This window comes from Symphodus melops (genome assembly GCF_947650265.1).
Source record: "Symphodus melops genome assembly, chromosome: 21".
Classification (NCBI taxonomy): Eukaryota; Metazoa; Chordata; class Actinopteri; order Labriformes; family Labridae; genus Symphodus; species Symphodus melops.
Window position 1 is genome coordinate 18007981 of NC_136711.1, and position 25153 is coordinate 18033133.

A 25153-nucleotide genomic window follows, 5' to 3' on the forward strand; every position below is an offset into this window, starting at 1 on the left:
CTGCAGCTTCAAGTTTCGCTTTAATACCGGAAAGTCTGTTCTACAAACGCGGTGTAAAGCGTAATGTTTAATTTATAACTTCAGTTAAAACCCTCAGGTATTTCCCAAGTAAATCAAACAGATCACACATCAACTGAGTTTTTTTTTGTTTAGTTTTTTTGGGAGGGGGGGGGGAGATTATTGTTGAATTCAGTGATACAGGCTTATATTGGCTATGCCTAATAAAAAAAACAGCCACAATATCAGCAGGCCTACATATGAAAAACATAACAGCATTTATGGACTATTTAATGTCGTTTAATTTCTGTTTTGTATGTTTCTCTAAAGGCGATGGTGGTAATTCCGTTTTTTCTTGAATTCCTTGAAAGCAGCACTCCTCGGTCAATTTCCCATGATGCATCTGTTCTCAGCTGGGTACACTGATTAAACGTCTCTCCTGTCGAGAAATAAAACACTTAGTTTTTTGGTACGTTTTGTGATGTATTTACGAGCGAAATGGAAAAGCGACTGCACCGATTCACTTCATCTAAACGTACAGTTGCCATGTTTACTGTAATACACGGAGAACGCTCGTGTTTTGAGGGCGGGATCTTAACGGAAAGATAGTCATCCTCTTTTCGGTAAGGAAGCTAAGTGGCTAGCGGTGAAGCTAATTCAGCTCGTGAACCGTCACTGTCAAGATCATGTTTAAATACTTTAACGTGTGTGTCATGTGTTGACAACGCTTTACATAGTTTCTGTTTGGTTAACTTTGTGTTAAATAGCGATGTCTGGATCTTTATGTCGAGTTTTAAAGCCCCAAAATAAGGGGCTAACACTGCAGTTTATCTCAGCAGTGACAAAGTTGTCAACAAATAATCCTTTACATTTAATTAAACATAATTAGCCAGTTTTAAATATCATATACACGCATTTTGGTTCAATGTTTAACCTCATTAGTATTTAATTTGATTTGGATTGTAAAACTTTAGGTTGTTTACATAACCTCGGTTCTCTGAGTAGCTTGAGTGATTTTCTCACATTTGTTTTGTTTTTCTCAACAGATTGGCCTTTAGAAATAATGATCAAATCAAATCATCACGTATAGAGGCTTTTGTTGTCAACATCTGTAGAAAGAGACTTGATTGGCATTGATATGGACTAGTAGTAGTGATTACATTTATAGAGCAGGTTTGGAGCAACAGATGTTTCAGGTGTTAATGTGTGCTGTTTTTGTTGTCGCTGTAGGCTTCAAAACAACAAGATACACGAATGAGTTATTCATTTTGATTTAATCTAACTGGTCATTTGCTTTACAACGTGAATAGTGAATAAGTGGTCTTTACTGGCACATCTGAAAATGATTTCTTTTAATATTAACACACATGATCAGAAAGTTATCTGTAAAAAAAACAACAACAACAGTGTGATATACTTAGCGTTTAATCTCAGTAAAACACGTTTATAAATGTTTGACATTCAAATTTCTTTTTTGCGCTTTTGCAATACTTTCTGATCTGAAATCACATCTCGGATAAACGAGCACCCGAGCAGCACATGAATGCAGCATAAGACCATGTTGCAAACGGCGGCTCATTTACTGCCGCAATAGCTTTTAATTGACTCGTGAATTAAAAGTTGTGTTTTCGCAGTTTGCAGGTAAACCATAGTGTTTTTAGTTGCACATGTGAGGGGAGATGTGTCTTCAGGGGTGATAATAACTCTTTAAATCTTTCAATTTAAAACTATTAGGGTCAAGGGTCATTCTACAAGGGACATAGTTCTAGCTATACTGTTGATAAGTAAATCTATTTTTTTTCCAATCAGGAACTTGGCATCCAAAGTATTCATCTCCTCCTCGTCAGGCGATGATTTGATTAGCATGCCCTTTGAGTTCTGATTTTGCGCCTGTAGTTCTTGTGATTGGGGAAGTTGAACGCTGAAGCTACTTCCCTGCAGACACTCTTTTTTTATTCGGCTCCTCACATGACTCCGCTGCATATTGGTTACTCAGTGGAACCATGAAATTGCAGATTTGTCACACAGTACTGTCTTGTGATGGAGAATGTAATGACAGCTCAATGGTGAATATGCTGATTTGAAGAAGACAGGAAAGGGGGGGAAAAGTGTTTCCTTTTGATCACATGTCAGGGCTCACAGGCTTTCACAAACTGTAGTCAGAAGTCATTTAAACAGGAAAGCAAAGGACAGTGAATGTGGTCAGACATGCTAAAGTGTTTCTGAGAGTTGCTTTAGCATTTTGAAATTATATTTCCTTTTAGCGTGCCATGTGGGAGTAAGCCTTCCCCGGAGGTGCCATGCTAGCCACACAGATGCCAGAAATGCCAGCCGAGGCGAAAGATGTCAAACAGGTAAGACAACAAGCCTCTCTCTCTCTCTCTCTTCATGATACTGTAGCTCGTCCCTTTTCTGTGTCGCTGTCATGTGACACCTCTGCTTAAGGAGTTTGACCTTGTTACCTCCGGTGACAGTCAGCTTGTGACCGTTAAGTAGGATATGTTGTAAATGTGTTGCAACTGCACTCAGCCATGTTCAAGATGACGACGCCAAAGCTTCAAACGTATAATAGATGCTTTGACAAAACCTTTTTATTGAATTACAAAATGGAAAGTACCCTTATCATTCTCCTCCAGGTTTCCAAATAAATCAAAGAGTTGCTTTGACTTAGACTTTCTTTGTTGTCATTCAAACTTGCATCGGCTTGTTGTAGTGCAGTATAAAAAAAAATAAATAAACAGCAGCAAGTATTTGCATAATGTAAGTAGTATTTAGAACAGAAGGTGCAGATATAAAAGGATATAAAACAAAAGCTACTGTACGTGTGAAATGATTATACAGATAAATGTGCTGAGCCCTCCAGCATACCTGCAGAGTCAAAGGTCATTTTTACAAAGACAGACGGGGCAATAAATGAAAACAATATCTCTCCTGACTCACGCAGCATGCTGTAGTTTTCCTCCGCATTGGTTGGTTAACTGCGTCTGATCACATTCATAGCGTAGGTGTTGATAATGTTCTAGTGAAGGTTCTCGTTCATCCTCCATACACAAGGAAACGTTTTGGTCCTGATACCACAAAGTCATGAATGATCAATCCATCGCATCATTTTCCTCCCCTGATGTGAGTGGTGATGCATTCAAAGACACACGACGGGATACAGAATGAATAGATAAACAGACGGATCATTTTTAACGACGAAGGGAAGGGTTTGTGAGTCAGTGTCAGACAAGGAACAGGTCCTCTTTTTTTTTTTTAGCTGTTCTGTTTAAATGAAGTTCAGCACGCAAACAGAAGAGTGCTTCAGTGCTCAGAGTGGAGAACGAGCGGACCTGTTGCATAACGAAGGCCGGCTCGCTAAAGGTTTATGTTCTCTGTCTTTAGATGTCAGCTGACAGTTTCATGTGACCGTAGGTAATCTGAAGACTGTGTTTCATACCAACATGGCCGCTGACCTCACTCTACACGACACAGTCCTCCTCAGGCTGCAGATTGGAATGCAGAAAACGTGCGCCCGACGCGCTTTACTGCAAATAAAAGTGATGCGCCCACGCCTTTTACAGAGAGAACTTTAAACAAAGAAAAACGGGGAAGCTGATGATATTTGTGTTTCCCTCTCTGACTCGTTGTCGCTGTTAGATCAAAGAGAAGTTGGCACAGTCTCTCAAGGCCCTGCAAAAGAGATACGTGACGTCAGACACCGTGGTCACCAGCGACGATGGGGACGCTAACCTCCTCTGCTGCGCCCTCGAGGCCGTCTTCATCCACGGTATCAAGAGCAAGTACATCCGCCTGGAGGCCGGCGGCCGGAGCAAGAAAGGAGACAGAGGGCCGCTCCCTCAGCCGTTCTTCTGGAGCCTCCTCAAGACGGTTACCCACCGGTGAAGAAACCTTTCTTAAGCATTCGTTCATTTATTCAGTCACTGATTTCAGCATTAATTAGTGAATCAGTGATGAAAGTCTTTGTCTCTTAAAGAAAAAAAGCGTCCTCCTAACTCTTTCTATTTCACCTGCAGGGATGTGATCACGGAGCTGGAGAAGCTCAGCTTCGTGAGCACCGACGTGGGTCGCTGTCGGGCGTGGCTGCGACTCGCCCTGAACGACGGCCTGCTGGAGTGCTACCTCTCCTCTCTGTTCCGGGAGGACTCCAAGCTGCGGGCCCACTACCAGCCCAGTGCCTTGCTCCTGAACGCGGAGGAGCGAGAGGTTCTCCTCAGCTACCTGCAGGGTTTAGCCTCGCTCACATTCAGCCTTTCTTACAAGTCAGCCGTGCTGAACGAATGGACCAACACGCCTCTGGGTCTGGCTGGACTCTGTCCCTTGTCCCAGGCAGATTCTCTTGACCTTTCTATTAACGGCGGCGACCTCCCCACCTCTAAGTCCGTGTATAAAGAATCATGGGATACTGTGTCTCAGTCGTCGGGCTCTTCAGACGCTCTGGATGTGCAGAGAGGTCCGGGGCTGCTGTCAGGCAGAGGGTCAGATGGATTACAAGGTGGAAGGACGGCGTTAAACTCGTCTACTTTGAGCCTGGACACCACAGGCTCCTCTCAGCTCTCCTCCAGTTTGAGCTCCGACAGCCTCCTGCAGGGGCAGGACCCCCGCAGCCCCTCAGGAGAGCAGTGCTCATCATCCGACCTGGAAATGCCCACGAGTGTCAACCAAAGCAGCGCGAAGAGGACGCAGAAAGAGTGAGTGTAGCGCTTTCTAGAAGGTCGGTAAAAGGCCTCATCACTCTTTATGTCAAACACACGGAGGTGAGAGAGTGAGGGGAAGTCGGCCCCCTGCTGAGCTCGCATTCACAGCAACAGGTGAAAATCATATGAGCGCCTCTTTTCCTTCAGTAAACGCTGAAATACACTGAACACCATTCTAAGTCTGCTGTCACGGAGACGTGTGACGGCGTAACTCAAACAGCAATCTGATATCTTTTGGTTTTCACATTCAAAGAATACGGCCGACTGATTTTCAATATGTTACAGAAGGTCTCGTCGTTTGTCAAAATAATTCTGACACTAGTTCATTGCACACAAACGAGGCAGCATTTTTGTCTTCTAAGTTCTGCTTCAGACTGTACGTGTTGATTAGGCTGAAGGGATTGTTCAGTGTTTGAGGAACTCGGCCTCGAGGTTATGTCACATGCCCGACATGCAGGCCATGGGTTGGAAGCCTTTTCTTGCCTGTCATCCCCTCACTCTCTCGTCCCAACACTTCCTGTCTCTCTTCAGCTGTCTTATTCTAGAAAGGAGAAAAAAATGACTTTTTTAATCCTTCTCTCTGCAGCTCTCTGACTGAGTTTCGGGAGAGTGGCCAATGCAGTCAGGACTCCATGCGTGAAGACTCGTTTGTCTCCAGCCCGGGTCCGGACCCGTTCTCTGAGACGGCCATTTTCAGCGGCTCCGACAGCGAGGCCGCCGCTCCTCCTACACCGCCCACAGACCAAAACCGAAGCTCGGATTCTGAGCAGCCGCGAGCGTCCCTCGAACTGCCGTCATCCGACGACAACGACGGCAACTCTTCCTTTGAAGCGTGCGTTTGTACGTCCTCTGAGATCAACTCGGACACGGACGTGCTCTCGACGCACAGCGAGCCGGCGGAGGAAGTCAACGTGACCAGAGTTCAGGAAGGGAAAGAAGAAGCAGCAGCAGAGAAGAAGAGCTCTGAGCCTTTAGTTCACCAGGTCGCACGCCGGTCCACCAGCATCGTGAGCAGGAAGTTATCCTCCGACTCTTTATCAGTAAGTACATCGACAGACAAATAGCACTTTGAATTACCTGTGTCTGAAAGGTGCTGTGTAAATAAACTTACCTGACCTTTGTACGGTGGCTCAGAAAGTTAAAATGCAAAAGCAATAATCAAGAAAACAGGATCATATCAGGAACGGGAATCTGACCAGATTAGGTTTTTACCGCAGTCACACGACTTCACTTCTCTACTGAAATGTAAGGGTGTGCTTTGTTTTGACCTTCATGGCCACCATACTTTAGTCAAGAATGACTCATCACATTTTTTCTTTACGTGGAAGTCCCTTGAGATTACAACTTTTTTTTTTTTTTTTTTTTGGATGAAGATCTGGTAAAGCCAGCAGACCATTTCAAAGTGATAGTAGTCATATTTTAGACTGTTTAAAACTTGATGTTTGTGTGCTTTGTAAAGGAACGATATGAAGATCACACCTGTCATATTTGTCTCTCTTTACTGGTGATTTAAAGTTGAAAAAGAAACTTCTGCTTTCCTCTGCAGCATTCCCGCTCCTGGATCTCTGAGGACGACATCTACAAGCCCCACCTGGACGAGGAGTCGGAGGACGAGGAGGCGCCGCCGCCTGCTGCTCCTCCGGCTGAGCTGCAGGTCTCTCAGTCAGCTCCCAGCGTCGTCCATCGCAGACAGATAGGTATTCACTCTCACTGAGGGGAACGAAAAGTCCAGCGTGTCAGAGCGGCACCATTCTCGAATCCCTGTGAATCAATCCCTTTAATTGAAAACTTGAAGCTGTACGACCCACCCAAATATCATGTTACATGTTATCATAAATTGAATGTCTTGGATGGATAAACAAACAAAATTTGAAATGTGTCATTTTACAAGCAGATTTTTGATCGACTGGTTAATTAGAGTCAATATTGCCGTTCATAAAGGACTGACATTTCCTGCAAGACTGGAAATTTTGGAATTGAAATCTTTCAGCCCCGCCCCCGCCCACACCGTGACATCACAGCAAGTGATTTCCAGCATTCCTCCAGTGCACCCAGTGGTTGTTGCATCATTCTTTACTGCCGAGTCATAAAGATTTCTCCGTCCTACGAGACGTCAGCAGGAGGAATTAGAAAGTGTCGTGACGCTGCGGCATAAACGTGGAAATACCTGAAACGTGAAGCTGTGAACGAGCGGGAAGGACCGCTGTATTATCTCAGTCCAGCAGGTCAACAGATAGCTGACTGAAAACTACCTGAGGGGAAACACAGTACGATCACAGGCTTTTACAAACACTTGTTTATGTAATGAACATTTACAGCAGCTGTTAATATAATCCAACTGTCTTTGTGAGGCACTTTAAAACACAGCTGACCAAAGTGCTGTACAGTGAAACAAAATACACTACATCTACTATGAGATTAAAACTACAAGACTTCAAAGTCTGCTAGATTTGATTAGTCAGAAGACACACATACTGTACTCTGGTACCGAGGATGGACCGACTGTTCTTCACCTGACCAGTATTCACACAGCACGGACCGCTGAAGTGCTCTGATCTGCACGGCCCATGTGCTCGCCGTTGGTGCAGCAGTGAGCAGGATGGAGCCTCTGGGAGAGAAGTAAAGGGGGCGAGCGATCGTGATCCCTGATCTCTCTGGAGCTCCATTAAGATCGGAGTTTTCCATGTTGGAAGGAAGCAGAGTTTATCAAAACAGATTAGATGGACAAGACATCAGTTCTTCCATATTTTCCTTTCTTTGCCATTTCTCAGAGAACAAATCAGTTGTTTCCATTTAACATTTAAATTCACTGAACTGTCATGAAAAAAAACAGTTTTCAAAGGTTTAACTTCAAAAAACATTGGGAATTCATTTGAATGAAACTTCAAATTCATGGTAACTGGTTCTGTGTGTGTGTCTCTCTCTCTCTCTCTCTCTCTCTCGCTCAGGGCTCCCTAACCCGTTTCGTGGCTTGCTGAAGCTCGGTCACCTCGAGCGTCGAGGCGCTGTGGGGATTTGGCGAGACTACTACTGCGAGCTGTCGCCGTTCGAGTTCCGCATGTACCTCAACGTGGAGGAGCGCGCGTGTTACGACAACTGCTCCCTGCTTCGATGCGAGGACGCTCGCATCACGGCGCCCGAGGGCCGCTTTGAGCTGGCCTTCCCGGGGAAGCGTCTGTACCTCCGGGCGGCGAACCGAGACGAGGCGGAGGACTGGGTGGACCGGATAGTGGAGGCTGTCAACAAATGTCGGCCGGCGGCTCGTGGCGACGAGACGTGGGAGGTGCTGCAGCCGGAGAACGGCGTGGACGTGTCCTCATCGTCCTCCGCCCTGTCCAGCCCTGAGCGAGGTTTATCGTCCTCTGACGTCAGGTCAAACGGGGTGCAGGAGGCTCCTCCTCCTCGGCAGGAATTCGACTGGACTCGGACTACGGATTTGGAAACAGACGCCATCAAAGAAGCTGTTCTGTACTTCTCCACGGATCCTGACGCTCGAACGTGGGAACCTCTGGTCTTCTCCCTGTCCTTGGAGGCTTTGAGAGGCTTTCAGGTACGGGAGGGGAGGAAGCGTCTGCGGCTGACGCACTCAATCGAGGAGATCCGGGACGTGGTGCCGGACGTCTCCATGGGAGGGCCGGCCTTTTTCAAACTCCTTACCGTCAAGGAGACGCTCAAAGTCCGAGCAGAGAGTCCGGAGGAGGCTCGCTCCTGGAGAGTTTTGATCCGCGGAGCTCTGGACTCGTACTTAGAAAGCGGCGAGGACGGAGCCCCCGGGGAACCGTCTGTAGTGCAACCGGAGGTGAACGGAAACCTGCACAGACTGGTTCAGCACAGACTGAAAGAAGACGGAGCGTTTCTGGTCCATCTTTATACTGTGCCATCAGAGAAGGGGCTGGACGCTCAGGGCTTCAGGTGTGCAGGTGAGCTGTCAAACTTCAGTCAATATTCAATAGTTTGGACCCATCCACTAATTTCAAGTTACTCAGAATACACTCCTCTCTCTCTGTGAATAAAACAGACATGTGGGATATGTAGTCTTTTGAAGCTTTAAATCATCTTCAGGTCTGTTTTGAAGTGAATTTTTTTTTTTTTTTTTTTTTTTGAGCTCTCAGAGCTTTATTGACTGTCTCTCTCTGCACAGGATGTCCCAGGCAGATTGGCCCGTGTCGAGGCAGAGCGAGGCTGTGCGAGTTCTCAGGCCAGTACTACTGTGACTCCTGTCACCATGGAGACACCTCCATCATCCCTTCACGCATGGTGCACAACTGGGACCTCACACAGAGAGAGGTAGGCGTAGCACAGAGACCGACGCCTCGACAGGAGCTGAATTATAGCGCGGTCATCAGATCATAGTAGTTTTAAGATCGGCTCATCGTCCCGTCCTTCAGCGTCCTCTGAAGCTGCGTGTGTGTGTGTGTGTGTGTGTGTGTGTGTTGGTCCAGGTGTCGAAGAAGGCGCTGCGGCTGCTGGCTCAGGTGGAGCACGAGCCTCTGCTGAACCTGGAGCAGCTGAACCCTGACCTGATGCTTCACGCCGACTCCTTGGCTCAGGCCCACAGCCTGCGACGGAGGCTGCGTCTGCTGGGAGACTACCTGTTAACCTGCCGCAGCGGAGCCTGCAAGAAACTCCAAGCCAGGTGTGTATGCTCGTGCACCTGATTTCATCATGAATAATATTCCCCTCCAACATGAACGAATGTCTTCCTCTTGCAGGATGAAGCAGCGGGCTTACATGTTGGAGTCGAGCCACCTGTACAGCGTCCTGGACTTGCGAGAGGTTTGACACCTGCGTTCGTGGATTTATTTGATTTCTCTCCAGACGCTCTGAGTCACCTGAACACGTGTGCGTTTGTGTTTTCTAGATAGCTGAGGACCAATATGCAAACCACCTGCTCACACTGCTGCAGCACGCCTCCAACCACGTGTTCCACTGCGACCTGTGCACCCAGCGAGGCTTCATCTGTCAGACGTGCCACGCCGATGACATCATCTTCCCCTTTCAGTTTGACATCACCACCAGGTCCGGTTTTTCTCTCGTTCTTTCCTCACGCCGTTCCTTCATCCTCCAAATTTCGTTTCATTCCATTGTTTCAAGTAACGAACAGACCGGGCTCACACCTGTCTCAGTGTGTTTAACAGCCTGTGATTGGTCGAAATCAGATCTGTTCATTCTGTTGATGTCGTTGTGGGGGAAGCTGCTTCTTTCTTCCACTTCTTCGTCTTTGTCATTTTTTTCCCAGCATGCCTTTTTGGTCACACTATTTCCTGTATGTCTCGGCTAATTTTACAGTAAAGACAAAAAGAATCCGCAGACACTAAGAGCGAACGTGTGTGTGGAGTATATTTCAGTTCTGCATTGTTTTCAGTAGAACGAGTCAAATGTTGATTGCATACAGATTCGTTCTTTTATTTTTAAAGGTTTATTTTGAGTTGTGTTTGTTTCAGAGATGTTTAGATTTCTCTGTCAGACCTTCAGAAGAGCTCAATAACACGTGAGATAAAGTAAAATGTGAATGCACACTTGTCTTTATTTCTTTAGTTTTCAGAGTGAAGTCACTGTGTCATAACAAACATTTTTACAAACACATTTCCTTTGGTTTGCATGCGGCTGTTTTGAAGGGTCACGTTTGGCGTGTTGACAGTTTTTAGTTTTTTTAAACTAAATGTGACTTTTATCAACGTGCTAAATTTCAGACGGCCTTTATGAAAACTGTTTTAGGACGACCGCTCGTGTTCTGAGTTTACCTTCGCCTTATTGTTTCGTGTCATTAAGTCAAAGAAGAGCTGAACTATTTAGCTTTGACTTTCGATGTAGGAGAATTGCATCGTTAACGTCGGTGCCTTCTTCTCGTTTGTGACTCAGGTGTAAGGACTGTAAAGCTGTGTTTCACCGGGCGTGCAAGGCTCCCGACGACTCGTGTCCTCGCTGTCAGCGGATGAAGAAATACCTGGAGAGAGATCTGCAGGACTGAGCACAGCACTCCCTGCTCTCCCTCTCTCTCTCTCTCTCTCTCTCTCTCTTTTTTCATCATGTCAGAAAGCTGCTCGTGGAGAGAGAAGAGACTAAAACTAGCTTTTACATGAAGTAACCTCAAGTGCAATTATGAGTGATCCGCCTGCTAACTGGAGAGGAACGTGCAGGAGCCAGACAGCAGCTCGAGTCTCTTGCACTAATTCAGAGGCACACTAAGCCTCGGGATGCTGATTTAATGTAGCCAGCTGTTACTGAACAGTGACTCTAATACCTCTCTGATTTCTCATTCAGCTGCTGCATCACACAAAAGGACTGGACGACAGCAACAGTTCCTGCCAAGAATCTTAACCGGCACATTTAGTTTCATCATGCTTTCGTTTCTTTTTTTTAAAAAAAAAAATTGTCTGATTGTGTCAAATGTCACAAGAGTCATGTTTACCAGAAACTCTCAGCAGCACACGCCGCACAAATAACGAAGCGTAACACAGGACAAAGTGCAAAACATGGGAGGAAGCAGCACGGGGAATGTTCTCGTAAAAACATTGAGATCGTGCCTTCTATAAGCTTTACGTGATGTTTCACTTTGTGCGACTTTGATTCCAGGTGACATGGAGTGTTTTTTTAATACATATATACTTTGCCATAACCATAAGAGGGAGTTACACAATAGCATTAAATACTGATTTTTACTTTGTTAACAGAAGTTGCTTAGAAAACTTTTTTGGGATGTTTTTTCTTTATTAACTAAAAAAAACTGTCAGACGCGTTTGGAGGCGTTCTCGAGGAATGTTTTCAGTTGTTCATTCAGACGTGGCGAGCCAAGATTAGGATTATGCACAGCAGTGGTTTCTCAACTGGTGGGTCGGGACCCTGAGGTGGATCAGGGAGCTACTTTCAGAGGGTCTTAAATGTGTGCCTGGAAAACGAACCTTTGTGTCAAAAGGCTATGAAGCCAATTTAAACAAGTTTATTTTTATTCAGTTCATTGCTTCAGTTTTATGTTTTTTTAACCGACTGTACGCCCCATTTTTTCATAAAATAAATCTGATTGGTCGGAAAATGTTGAAGGCGGGACCTGGGATCAGATGAGTTGAGCACTGCTGATGTCCAGTGAAAAAGCTGTTATTGTAATAAACGACCTGCTCACTGTACATTATCACAGCTATTTAATTAAAAAATGAATAATTATATATAAATTATTGAATTGAAAATAATTGCTAAATCTCCACTTTAAAAAGCAACAGAGGTGAGTTTTATTGACCAATCAGAATCCAGATTAAAACAAAGCTGTAATATATACTGACAAGAAAAAACATGAACATGCGGACGAAATGTTTCCAAATGTTGATGTCTGAGAATTTTATCAGACATTGAACCTGAAAAACATTTTTGCATTTTTGCACTTTTATCCACGACTGTTAAACGGATATTTCACACCACGAGCACGTGAAATAACCGCTCAACATAAAGATGAATTCACTGACATTTTCCTTATTCATCTGTGCTCCACTCACCGCTGAGTTGTAGCATCAAACACACAATCACGATACAAATAGATTTACGTCATGTGCAGGACTTAAAGAGAAATAAAGAGTGGTTTACGATCAAGTTCATCTTGATGTTTGCAGATTAAGTCACTTTCAAGTGTCAATATGTGAGATGTATAAATGGAAATAAATATCTGTGTGTTATCTCCTGAGTCCTGTTTTATTCACAGATAAATTATGGGTCATTTTTACAGTTAGCGTGTTTAAAACAAACCAGCTATCTATAAACAGTACAACTGAAACAGTACACTAACACAGTAACAGTAAGAAAGTTAAAATGAATGATATTATTTACTCAAGTTATCTTATTTTACTCGGCTACTTTTCTCCTTTTACTACACAGGGCCGCTCGCAGAAATGGCTAAACCCCAAAAAAGTCATTAAATGAGTCCATCACAGCCTCTTGGTTCAGTAGTTAGCCTAGCCTGGAGTCGTTAGCCTCTTGGCTAACATTGGCCTCCTCTGCTCTCAGCTGTCGGAGCGTATACTGAAAAACGTGTTGCTGACAAGTTGGCTCAAAAGCCACCTTTCTTTCTAGCGTCCTGACTTTCTGCAGGTCATTGGTAGAGTTCACACCCAGCCCGACATTACTGACCTTCAAGCGTTGGCCTCGCCATAAACTTTAATCTCACTAAAAGTAGGATTTATACCATTTTAAGAAGACACAACAAAGAATAAAATGTGTTTAATTTTTGTGGTAATAAGTGAAGCTCAGTATTTAAGTTAAACAAATTGTTAGGATGGCATAAAGCATGTTTTACATAACCTGGGCCTCAGAAAGCTTTCCCGCCCTTTTGCCCCCCTGATGGGCGGCCATGCCTACATGTACTGCTTAGAGAGAATAGAATTGTTAAATCTTTGATGGTAAATTACTGTTTACTGTTTTAATAATCTTTCTTTGGCAATAACTTTTGTAACCATTTATGCTGATAAAGGATCATGGACTTGAACTTTACCTCAAAACTCATTTCAACGTCAAACTTCATTGATCTGTGAAAAACTGCATACTTTTAAATGTGTGATTTTCTTTAGTCTAATTTATCCAATAAGTATTTTTCTCTGGGCCTCGTGCTGATGCAACTCCTGAAACACACCTGTGAGGAAAATCAATAAAAGGTTTATCTTATCTCAAACACAATAATCATTCTCACTGTGTGAGTTTTAGGCCTGCAGGTAACACAATGTGATTTTCTGTTTTGTGAATTAAATGTTAAAGGAGAATCCCCTTTGACCATAGGCCGCCTGGTTCTCACGTCTAATCCTCCAAGTTCACATTAAAACAACGTGAAATGTCTCAGCGCGTGTCAGAGCCGCAGTTTCTTGTGAATGAAATGAGCGTCAGAGGAGCGCAGGCCGCAGAGCAGGACGCGCTTTCATTTTCTCTTTCTGCGGAAACTTCCCCTTTTATGGACCCTGCTGGACACCGTACGCCATCGTGCTTCTAAAACAAATTGTTATGAATCTTTGTACACATAAATAGGCTAAAATATTTATTCATTATTATTTAATAACGCATGTATTTAAATCACATTCATCTTCTTGTTGGTGCGCGTGCAGACTGACACCTGAAATCTGCACGTGAAGCTATTTTTGATTATAAAAGTTGAATTACACTAAATATATTATATATAGGATAGACTAAATATATTTTTAAACCCAGGCTTTTTTATGCAAAAAATGCATTTAATTTACTGTATTCATAGTGTATGTTTTTTTTTAAATTCGCCGAAATGGATATATTGTCGTGTTTATTCCCTTTTTTTATTAAAACACTTTGATTTAATCCAGCTGTATGAAAGTTTCTACCAAGAAATAGAGTTTTTTAAATCATAATTATAATAATAATATAATTTTTAAGCCCATGTTTCTTCTCAATGAATCATTAAAACACGAAAATATTAATTATAGTCGATGCCTTGTTATCTCCGATAACAGTAAAACAAATATTTAAAAAGAAAGAATATTAATCTGTTTGTGTTTTATTCATTTGATTTATCCTGTTTTGAGTCATCACCTTTAACATGCATTTAACGTGTTATATAAACGAGTTTTTTAACCTGCCTAACGGAGCCCATATCGGAGCTGCATGGGTGCATCTGCTCGGTGTTTATTGCTTTATTCTTTAATTGTGGGAAAATTGTGTCATGAACACACACAAATCCGAAATGTGACCATACACCTGTAGATGTAGAAGGTTGAAAGCAGCACTTCGTTTGACCGCAGGTGATATGGAAAACGAAATCTGCTTCAATTCATCTCCACTATAAATGAAGCTGTGCAGGTATGCTCTGACAGAACAACAGCAGATATCCCAATCTGATTCAAACAGAGACTAAAGAAAACTTTGAGACGCTTTGAAAATGCTCAGCAGGATTTTGTGTGTGTGTGTGTTTCTCGGTGTGTTCAGTGCAGGCTCCCCGCTGAGCTGCAAATGGATGGATCATAAATTCAGACAGTTCAGTAAAAACTCTTTGGATCTACTGAATACCATGGTGAGTGACCTTCACAGGACGCTGTTTAGAGAGATCTTCACTGGATGAGTTTATTCTTTACTGAGTGTTTGATTCATGGTGTAATGTGTGTGTGTTTATGTGTGTGTGTTTCAGGCTCATAACTCCACTAACAGCACTGAGGATGCTGAAGTCAGGCACGCTGTGAGCTTCCCTCATGAGCTGTACAGCCAGGCGGCCGAAGCAGCTGTAAGTCACATACTCATGTCAACTTTACATTTCAAATATATCAAGATGAGTGCTGTTTTTTTTCTACTGATATTTTTATTCTGATGTTCAAAGTTTGAAGCAGCAGCTGCCAATAAAGAGGCACAGATGTCTTCTTCTTATCTCTGTATCTCCTGATGTTTGTTGTTCTTGTTGCAGGCTGAGGATAAACTCAGTTTCACAGTCCAGGTTCTGAATGAGATGAAGACTCTGCTCAGTAAGAATCACAGCTCTGCATCATGGGAGGAGAACACTGCGGACAACTTTCTGGGCGTTGTGAGCAGGCAGGCTGACGGCCTTCACTCCTGCGTGAGTACATCAAATAACTTTAACACTCAATCTCTGACAAATAGGCCGCGTCAACAGGTCCACGTTCCCTCTGTAAGATTGATCTTAATACATGAAGGGGGAAATATGAGGAGTGTGTTTTTAAACTAACAATTCCTTTATGACTTTAGATCCGGAGCCACGGCCACAAGAAGCACAGCAAGAAGCTGCACATGAGTTTCAAGAGACTGTCACATGCCCTCGAGCAAATGGTAAATCTGTCTGTCTGTCTGTCTGTCTGTCTGTCTGTCTGTCTGTCTGTCTGTCTGTCTGTCTGTCTGTCTGTCTCTCTCTCTCTCTCTCTCTCTCTCTCTCTCTCTCTCTCTCTCTCTCTCTCTCTCTCTCTCTCTCTCTCTCTCTCTCTCTCTCTCTCTCTCTCTCTCTGTGGTGTATATTGATGATGATGGTCTTGTGTTTTAGGGTCACAGTGCTGAAGCCTGGGAGCTGATCAGGAAGAAAATCAAAACTCACCTGTTGAGAGTCGACCTTCTGATTTCATCTCTGCTCACCTCCAACTAAATGATCTTATCTGTCAGATTTATTTATTCCTATTATATTTATTCATTGCTTATTTATGTTATTTTAAGTTTTGTGTTTATTCATTGTTAACTTATTACTTTACATAATGTCTATCTATTTATTTATTCAGCTTTTTATCAACATATTTATCTTCACAAGTGTATGAAGTCTTTTTTAAAGAATTTATCACATTGGAATATTTTGATAAATGTTTATTTTTTATTTTTGCATGGAGAAAAAAAAATGTTGAATTGTCTTGGCAATAAAATGTACTTTTACTCATCAAGTTCAAATGTGGTTGTTACTTTTTTAAAAATCCTGTTTCATAAAGAGAATTGTTGCAGATGATAAATTATACTCATTATACACTAACATGTTTAACATACTGTACATATATCTAATCACAATAATATAAAAACCATTATAAAAAAAGGTTCAAAAAACACCTTGGGAAAGAAATCCAACGAAAGAGTTGATTAATGTTTTCTTTAAAGGAAAATAACAAATTATGAAACACTTTAGTATTTTTATCCATTTGCTTTCAAACGACTAAATCCGGATTTACACTTTTATACATTTAAATGCATCAAGAAAAACAAAACAATCAGGATATCAAATTAGGAAGAGTTAGGTTATATTGAAAACTTGATGGCATGTCATGGTGCTCAAGTAGGTTTTCTGCTGGCGCCCTCTAGTGGTTTGTTTGGCCTTCTTATTAATAAACTGCCTGATATGAAACGTTTGGATCCCTTCAGAAGAAAAAAAATAATCTGAAAGTCTTTTTCGCTCATCAACTTGGGTGTTTCTCTTTAACGACTTCTTACTGAGCAGTCTTCATCTCATTCAGAGTTTGTTTTTGCCTTTAAAAACGCAAAAATAAACTCCACAAAATACAAATAAAATTTAGAGTCCACGCAAAAACACACTTTAGAAGTATATAATCAGCACAGTGCAGAGATGTCGGCTATTTTAAGTGAAAAGTGAAATGCCATGTATCGTACAAAACCAAATCATTTCCTTCACAGCCGGAAAAACAAATGTGCAGCTAATTACATCCTGATTGTTTCCTCGTCGGAAAAACCCGGAAGTGGCTCATTAGTTGCTTAGTTACACCTGTGTTTGATGATTTAAAGTGTCCTTTTTCTCTCTACATTAAGTTGTTTTTAACATGTATCTTTCTGATATAATTTGTAATAAAAGATTCTCCAGATGAAAAATAATAAATACAAAAAAAAGGGTCTATTTAGTGTAGGCCTGTAAGTTGCAGTGAGGTGTGCAGCAGGCGTAAAGGTGTTACATGAGCTGACGTATACGTGAGGTTGAACTTGCATAACAAGGCTGAGCAGGCTGAGGGGAGGAGCAGGTGGAGTGAGGACAGAGCCTGTAAAACACGCTCAGCAAAGCCTTCAATCCAGTCTGTCTCTGCAGCTCCCCGTGACACACACACCTCTCACCTCTCTGTCACCTTTTTAGTTTGTTTTTATCCGGGCGGAGAAGAGTCAGCGGGGATGGATGCTGCAGCTGCTGCAGAAAGCACCGAGAGAAGCGAGCCGGTGAGCCGGCTGGCCAGGAGCAGCCACACGGCCTTTATATACGACAACACGATGCATGTGTGGGGAGGATACCAGGTAAGAAACATGTTGGGGTGTTCATACGTACCTGTGCAGGTAAGCCTGTTCATCTTCATCGTCTGTCCAGCAGATTTAATGTAGGCTATACAAAGAACTTGATGAAGATGCTTTTCAAGGTGTGGCACCTTCTCCACTTCTATGATGCAAAACATGTGTGACTTTAAAATGTGAAACTTTCTGGGAGGTGTTTGTTCTGTTTTTGTGGTGTTTAATCATCGTCTTGCACATGTTTTTTTTAAATGTTTTTCCAACATAATTGATTAAAACTGTGATGGGCAGAAACACCTCAAAACATTAAAGTTAAATGCAGTTAAATCAGTATTTATGCTTTTGTAAGTTAAAACTATTAGTCAGTTCTTTTATTCCTGGAGGAAAAAATGCTTTAAAGAAAAATGCACTGAGGTATTCACAGGTGGAATGAAGAAAGAAACACCCAGAGGGCATGTCGAGGAAAAAACCACCTTGCAGTGAAATTTAAGCTATCTGAACTTTCCCCTCACATTTAAAAAGAAAAACAAGCTGAACTCGGAGTTGCATTATCTTGTATGAGTTTAACATGTCTGCCTTTGGTAAACACGCCGATGTTCTTTAAAAAACAACACATCAGCTGAGCAAAGTGTATATGATCTGAAGTGATAAGAACCTGACACTTCATATTCATGCTTGAACAAGACTGCGTTTGTCAGACTGTATCATGTTGGCAAACATTCAGATACAGAATGTCCTAGATAAGAAGAAAAAACCTGAACATATATAAACGATGCATCCAAAACACATTTGAATGTTTGTGGTGAGAAGATTTATAGTCTTGAATCTCAAGTCTCTGTCTCCACACACTTGTTGGCTTTTTGCAGCAGATAAGCAACGTCTTGTTTTGTTCCCCTCGCAGGTGGTAGCAGGAGAGGACGTCATGCTGCCGAGCGATGAGATGTGGCTCTGTCATTTAAACAGCGGCTTGTGGTGAGGAAGAACAGAAGGCTGTTTTTATCTGCAGATGTGAACAGTGTCAGCCTGACATCGTTGTCTGAAAAGTTTTGTTTTTAAAATAATAAATAGGTCAACCAAAGCAAAAAAAAAACAAACTCTTGTTTTCCAGTCACATGTTAACAGTCTCTGTTTGAGAAACCAAACCCTCACTTTGGTTGACTTTACTTTGACGTGCGTGTTAAACATTTGTGTCTTCAGGCTCTTTTTGTGTTTTTGTGCGACAGGGAGCGGAGGGAGATCACCGGAGACAAACCTCCAGACTTATCGGACTTCTGCGGCTCTCATAATAAAGGCAAACTCTACATCTTCGGAGGATGTGACCCTAACGGATACACAAACCAGGTGAGACACAGCGGACCTGAAGACCGGGGGGGGGGGGGTTCAGCCCAGAGTCTGATGTGCTATCACTACACGTCAACGTGTCGCTGAACCTCTGTTTTTCTTGAACATTAACATGATGCATTCCTTAAAGGGACGTTAAACTTCACAACGCTCCTATTCAATCAAAGCAAACAAACCAAAACTTTCACTACCAGGAAGTACAGTAAAAGGCTCAAAGTTTGTTTGAATCTCAAGGCTGAAGACCTGCAAAGATACGGAAACTCATACGCAGACGCATCAAAACTTATCAGCTGATTGTACAACAAATAATGACGAGAAACAAAGCGACAGCCACAGGTCCTGTTCTTCTCACCGAGCAGGGACTCCTTTGTGGGCTTACAATAATACCCTGAACTTAATTTGTAGGTATTTGGTATTGATTAGAAACTTGCCGAGTTCCTATAAAGGTTCAAAGTCCATCAGGAAAAATCCTGGTCCTTCAAAATTAGTATAAAAACTAGTGTACACCTTTTATCAAGCATCCACTTACTAAAACCTCGACAGTCAACAAATATTTGACCTGTTGAACTCGAGCACGTTAGCAGAAGTTGTTCTCCACAAAAATGAGGTTTTGCGACGTTCATACCAGACTCTGTTGACGATCAGGATCCTCGCACTGATCCTCAGTGTGATAGCTTTCTCAAACGGGGAGTGGAAGCGTTGGCATCAGGTCGAAGGTAATGACTTTAAAGATGAGACGGTGTAATGTCAGTGTGATCCTGTAACGTAATGACACGTCAGCCTCCAGTGCGGCTTCTTTACCTGCATGTTTCACACACGCCTGTAATTATTTAGATCCTCACCGAACAATGAAGGAATTTGTTCTCGGTCTCACTGGATGATAAATAGTTGCACCATGACTCGTCTGATGAGTTTTCCTCTCTGCTTTTGTAGATGTACACGCTTGACCTCACAGAGCAGCAATTCACGTGGAGGAAACTGACCGACACCTCGGGAGCGACGCCCTCGCCCAGAAACAAACACTCCTGCTGGGTGCACAGAGACAGGTCAGCCCTGCAGGAGTGGAATCACGACAAAGAACAGCTCAGCTTTACAGGAAGAGGAGCATCTTTAACTGTGTCTGAAGCATTGAGCTGTGTTTTAGAGTGTCTGATAGTGCTGCGAATAATCAGATCTATAGAGACCAAAAACAACACATCCAGCAGGTTACCCTGTGCGTAGCCACCATAAGTTCTCAGGTCAAATTTAACTTGGAACAAAGACACTCCACAGATCTTGTTTTGCTTTTGTTACAACTTTCCTAAGTGAAATCACCTGAACACACTGAAGTCAGAAGCACGACTTCCCAACTCGTAATCCTGGACCACCCGAGCAGTAATAGCCTCAAACGAGGGTCATAGTGAGCTTCAAACAACATAACATAATTCACATCATCCACATACAGTAGCATATGAAGAAGTATGTTTACAATAAACCCGATGTTTAGATGATGGAAAATCATTTTTTTTTTTTTTTTTTTAAAAAGCACTGACTGCAAGGAGAAGCCATATTAACCTGCAACTGCTGCCCTGTGTTGCAGATTAATCTACTTTGGAGGATATGGATGTAAGACTATCGGGGAGGTACAAAACACATCATCGACCAACTTCATCGTGGAGGAGATGTCCTGGGTAATTAATTATATTTAATAAAAACATCCTCTGCAAAACATCCTCTATTCCTCATACATGTAAAAAAAAAAATACATATTTCAAACTTTGAAAGAAATGTCCTGATTTATCATCTAATGAATCGTGACGCGTTTAAACACTTGATGCACTTTTATGTACGCTGTCTGTCGGTGAAGTTCTACTTTGTTGTCACGCTAACGCCACGCCTCCATTTGTTATTGCTAGACAACAATTGGAAACACGTTGTTCAGGTGTTGGGGCTGGAACAATGAAGTCAACGTTTTTGACGCACACACTGCAACATGGAGCACGCCAGAGACAAAGGTAAGAAGAACAGGTTTAATTGTCTTAACAAGGAGAGAACGTGGTAACAAAACTGGAGTTTGTGCTTGTGATGTGCAGGGTCCTGTTCCTGTCCCCAGAGGCTGCCATGCCAGTGCCATATTGGGGAACAAGGGTTACATCTCTGGCGGTGTGGTGAGATGACTTGATCTCTTATATTCGCTCTGGTTGGTCAAACATATGCAGCAGTCCCTTCTCCCCTCGTGCTACGTTTCACATTTCGTCCTCTCGGTTCTCATGAAGATAAATCTCGATGAGATATTTTAAACGGTAGTTTGTTTCTAACTTGGTGGTAACAGTTTGGGGAAGGGTTTTCCTGTTTCAACATCCCTTTCCTGTTGTGATGTCAAAGTGCCCTCATGCACAAAGCCGGGTCGCTACAGCAATATGGTGTCAACTGAGTTTTACTTGAATTGACCTGCGCAGAGCCTGAAACTCGACCCCGGAGCGACGCCTTTGGGATGAACACAAACTTAGACTGTAAACCCGGTTTTACCACCCAGCACTGTAAATTGCTCTTTTGGCTGAATGGTAGAAAAACAATGCAACTTCAAATACCTGGTGGAAAGCCTGAAACCAGAACAGTGAAGGTTAAAGCAGCAGCAGCAGATTAATGCCCAGGCTTTTATAAAGACACTCTCACGAGTTGAATGTTTGCTCGTCTGCAAACTGTTGGCCATGTCGTGTGGCTGATGACATAAACATTTGGGCTTACTCGTGGTATTTAAATTAATGGTTATTATAGCATCTGTCTTATTGCAGAGTTTTTGTTTTTGTGTACATCATGTTGTTTTGTTTTTTAAAGGCCCATTTAAGCACGAGCATTGCCATTAACTTCAGCTATAACACTGTCTTCAGACTTCTCCTCAAGTAAATGAATATATGACGCATGTTTTGCAGGAGAAGTTGGAGTTGGACATGTTCAGCTTGGACCTGGAGACCTGGACCTGGACTCAATTGTAAAGCTTCCTTCATTCTCTTGTATATTGTCAAGTACTGCACTTATCTGCGTCCTGCATTTTTTTCCCCGTGCGTAACATGTCTATATAGATTGAGGTCGAGTTCTGCTCTGTTTGTCTTACCCTTGACCAGTGACCTCCCCCCATCCTGTTTACCGATGGGTCGCCTTATGCACACCATGACGCCCGTTTCGGATCACACGCTCTTCATATACGGCGGTCTTGGCACGGACGGACACACTCTTAGTAAGTCTCATCCACAAAACATTGATGTATAGTGTCTGCACGTCGTCGTCTTCTGTTGCTGCATGTGATGTCAAGATATCCAACAAAAGACAGAAAACTGATATAACTACACTTTTTGTGTTTGGTCTAATGTTTGTTTAGAATTTTTTAGGTTGGTATTTTTTTGTGTCTTTTATGGTCATTTTAAATTGCACAGTTGTAGCACTGAGTGTGGTCACATAGCGTCACTGATCCAGGTGGTTTTAAATCTGTGTAGAGAATGTGGGGTTCTTGGTTGTGTTTTTTTGGGGCCTGTTGTGGTTTCTTTGTCTGTTTTCAAAAGTTACAACTTTAAGGGAAGACATTAACTTTGTGATATATTATCGCTGCATATTTAACGTAATCTTCCTTGTGTTAGAGGCACTATGGGGGAAAAATTGTGCTTTATTTTTCTCAACTAACTGACCTTTTGCTTTAACTTGCATTTGATTGTTTACCTTCTTTTTACTAGATGACGCTTGGCAGTTTAACACGCAGAAGAGAGAGTGGACCAAGTTGTTCCACCCACACAAGGACAAGCCCAGGTAGAATATGTAAAGTCTATTTATGTGCCTTTTTTTAATGACGACAATAATAAATTCACACCATTAATTTTTCCTTCTTTCTTTTCTTGTTTATGTCGAGCTTTAAAAATCTGAATAAAATCAGTTTGCAATACCTTTTCTGCTCTCCCAAATTCCTTCTCCCTCAGGGTTTGTCACACAGCATGCGTGGGGAGAGACAATGATGTGGTTTTGTTCGGGGGAAGCAGCAACATGTGCATCCTTGTAGACTCGGTATGTGATGGAAAACTTTGATCTATCTGTTGTTTTTCCTGATGTGTACTCTTAACGATTAGTGTTGTTTGTTCAAAGCTTTATTTTAAGATCCACAACAAACTCTTAGTGAGTTAAATATTGTGCAGCCTAATCTTTTGCTTTGGATTGTGCGGACGTCGGCAAAACATTGCAGCATAATACCTTTTAAATCCCTGCTTCATTCTGTTACTGTTTTAACCTATGGCATTAGTCCAGTGAACTAATTATAGCTAAGCAGTTGCGTTAGGTGTTACATAAAGAAAGCTTAAGTGGTTTAAGGACTCCGAGTATAAAGTGCTCATGCAGTATGTGGCAATGAATCAACATGTGAAGCCAACACATATAGCACTGTATACACTGTATATGTGTTCAGCATGTTCATGCGTGCAGGAAATCCGAACCTGCTGATGTTTAGCAGCTGTGGTGTTTACTTTGTGTTAGCCTGGTTCCGTGTTTAATCAGTCAAAGCAGGAAACCCGGAGTACAGCGAGGGATGATGGGAATGTTTACAAATATTGACCATAAAGAAAAGTACTGGTGAAATAAAAACAGATCCAGATACATAGACTTGACATGGTTAAAATCAGGAGTTAACCAAAGTTGATTATTGTCAGGACTGTGCTGCCTTTTTCCCAAAGGTACAATGAACATTTTCAGTGTTGAATGTTTCTAGCCTTTTTTCAGATGCACATTAAGACTTGATAAATGTTAAACATTTGAAAAAACAGAAAATGATGCCATGTATAATTTTCAATCCTTTCCTCAGGTCGCCGTTCTGAGGTCACCATCCCAAAATCACTGCAGAGACGTGATCGTCTTTCAGACTCAACCATACTCCCTTTCCAGGTGTGTTGAACCCTCTATTTTATTTCTGATGACATCTGTGGGCCAGACGACACCTTCAAATGCTGACTCCTAAATAAATGATTTAGTCTGCTTCAGAATTGCCTGGAGAGTGTGGCTTTTGCACTCTCTGTTCTGTACGTGGTCAGTCACGTGCGTTTGTTGTTTTCACTGTGCATTGTGTACATTGGGATTATTCAAGGTCATGTTTGCACGTTGTCACCATTCACACATGATTAACCAGTTTTAACAAGGTCCACAGAGACCCTTCAGACACATGGAGTTATTTATACTCGCACTGTGGTGTGGACCCGTGTGCCAGTTCACATCCAACAGAGGACATTAACTGTCGTGTTAACACGCTTTACACAGTTTTCCAAATGCCGATGTTGCTAACGACACAGGTCTTCAACAAAGTTCATGTTCTTTAATATTTCATGTAAATGTAAAGAAGGCTGGTGGAAAAAAAGTTCCAAGGTTATCTTTGGTTTCTATGGGGCGTAATCTGAGCTCGCGTTCTCTCCTGCTTACATGTAGCCTACACTCGGGACTTTTACTAACATGGGAGGGCAGTGGTATAAACCTAGGTTACATAGAAAATGACTCTGCACTGTCCCCTCTCTGAATCACAAACTTGTAGCAGCACAATGTGGTGATTTATTAGCTATCTGGTTCATGAACTAGCTAGCTAGCTAGCTAGCTTGCTTGCTAACACTTAAAGAAGGAACTACAGGGGAGGTTGGAAGGGAAAAATATCTAACAAGCTAGCAAGCAACCCGCTGATACATTAGGGTGTCTTTCCCATTTTATAGATTGCCTATGACATTTCCCACATGGCCGAACTGTTGCACTCAAAATATTAGCTCTTAAACTTCAGTTTTATCCAGACAATAAACGAGAATGGAAATTGCAACCACAAGCTGGGATCAAATCAAAGTACTCTGCATTTGACAGATGAGGCCACGTTGATTGTTTTATAGGGATGTACACTTGAGTTTAGTCACCTAAAAAAATAACAAAAAAAACCTTTTTGTTGTGTTTTTGTCCTGTTTTTAGATTGTGTGAAGACTTCATGGGGAAAAATCCGGAGCGGTTTAAGAAGCAGCTGAACTGGCTGCCGTCGAAGCTGCGCAGCAAAGTGGAGAAGCGGGTGGCGTTCTTCTCGGCGAGCCCTCCGGTTCTTACAGCCTGAAAGAGACGCCTCTTTCCTTTTAGATTCTTCTGAGCCGCTCAAATATCACTGAACTCTTTTCATTCTTTGTGTTGGGAATCTGTTTTTGTGTTTAACGGTTCAAGAAAAGAAAAAAGGTGCTAATGTTGAATTATTTTAACTTAACAAAAATTATCTGTAAATAAAATTGTATTTTTTGCCTTATTTTTAACTAGTTTATATTAGGGAACATTTTACATTTAAAGTTATTTGATCATGTGCAATCTGTTCTTTAATAAAGTTATCGATGTTTTGTACGTAAACCTGGTCTTATCACTTCCTAAAATAAGAAAGCATTGTCTTGATCTTT

General features: G+C 42.3%; 2 protein-coding genes across 2 annotated transcripts; both read left to right on the plus strand.

Annotated features, from left to right (window-relative positions):
- Window positions 1-388: 388 nt before the first annotated feature.
- plekhm1 (pleckstrin homology domain containing, family M (with RUN domain) member 1) lies at window positions 389-12358 on the plus strand. The gene is made up of 12 exons (XM_079334374.1): window positions 389-620; window positions 2262-2351; window positions 3637-3878; window positions 4014-4688; window positions 5281-5734; window positions 6241-6391; window positions 7643-8614; window positions 8836-8981; window positions 9137-9330; window positions 9407-9470; window positions 9556-9713; window positions 10557-12358. Exons 2-12 carry the CDS (start codon window positions 2298-2300, stop codon window positions 10663-10665), a joined length of 3219 nt encoding a protein of 1072 aa, XP_079190500.1. The 5' UTR covers window positions 389-620; window positions 2262-2297; the 3' UTR covers window positions 10666-12358.
- Window positions 12359-17048: 4690 nt separating this feature from the next.
- On the plus strand, window positions 17049-25106 carry LOC306842145 (kelch domain-containing protein 1-like). The gene is made up of 13 exons (XM_079372246.1): window positions 17049-17405; window positions 18298-18368; window positions 18620-18737; window positions 19671-19783; window positions 20317-20407; window positions 20633-20731; window positions 20810-20884; window positions 21650-21708; window positions 21842-21954; window positions 22445-22517; window positions 22685-22769; window positions 23557-23636; window positions 24690-25106. Exons 1-13 carry the CDS (start codon window positions 17286-17288, stop codon window positions 24823-24825), a joined length of 1233 nt encoding a protein of 410 aa, XP_079228372.1. The 5' UTR covers window positions 17049-17285; the 3' UTR covers window positions 24826-25106.
- Window positions 25107-25153: the final 47 nt, after the last annotated feature.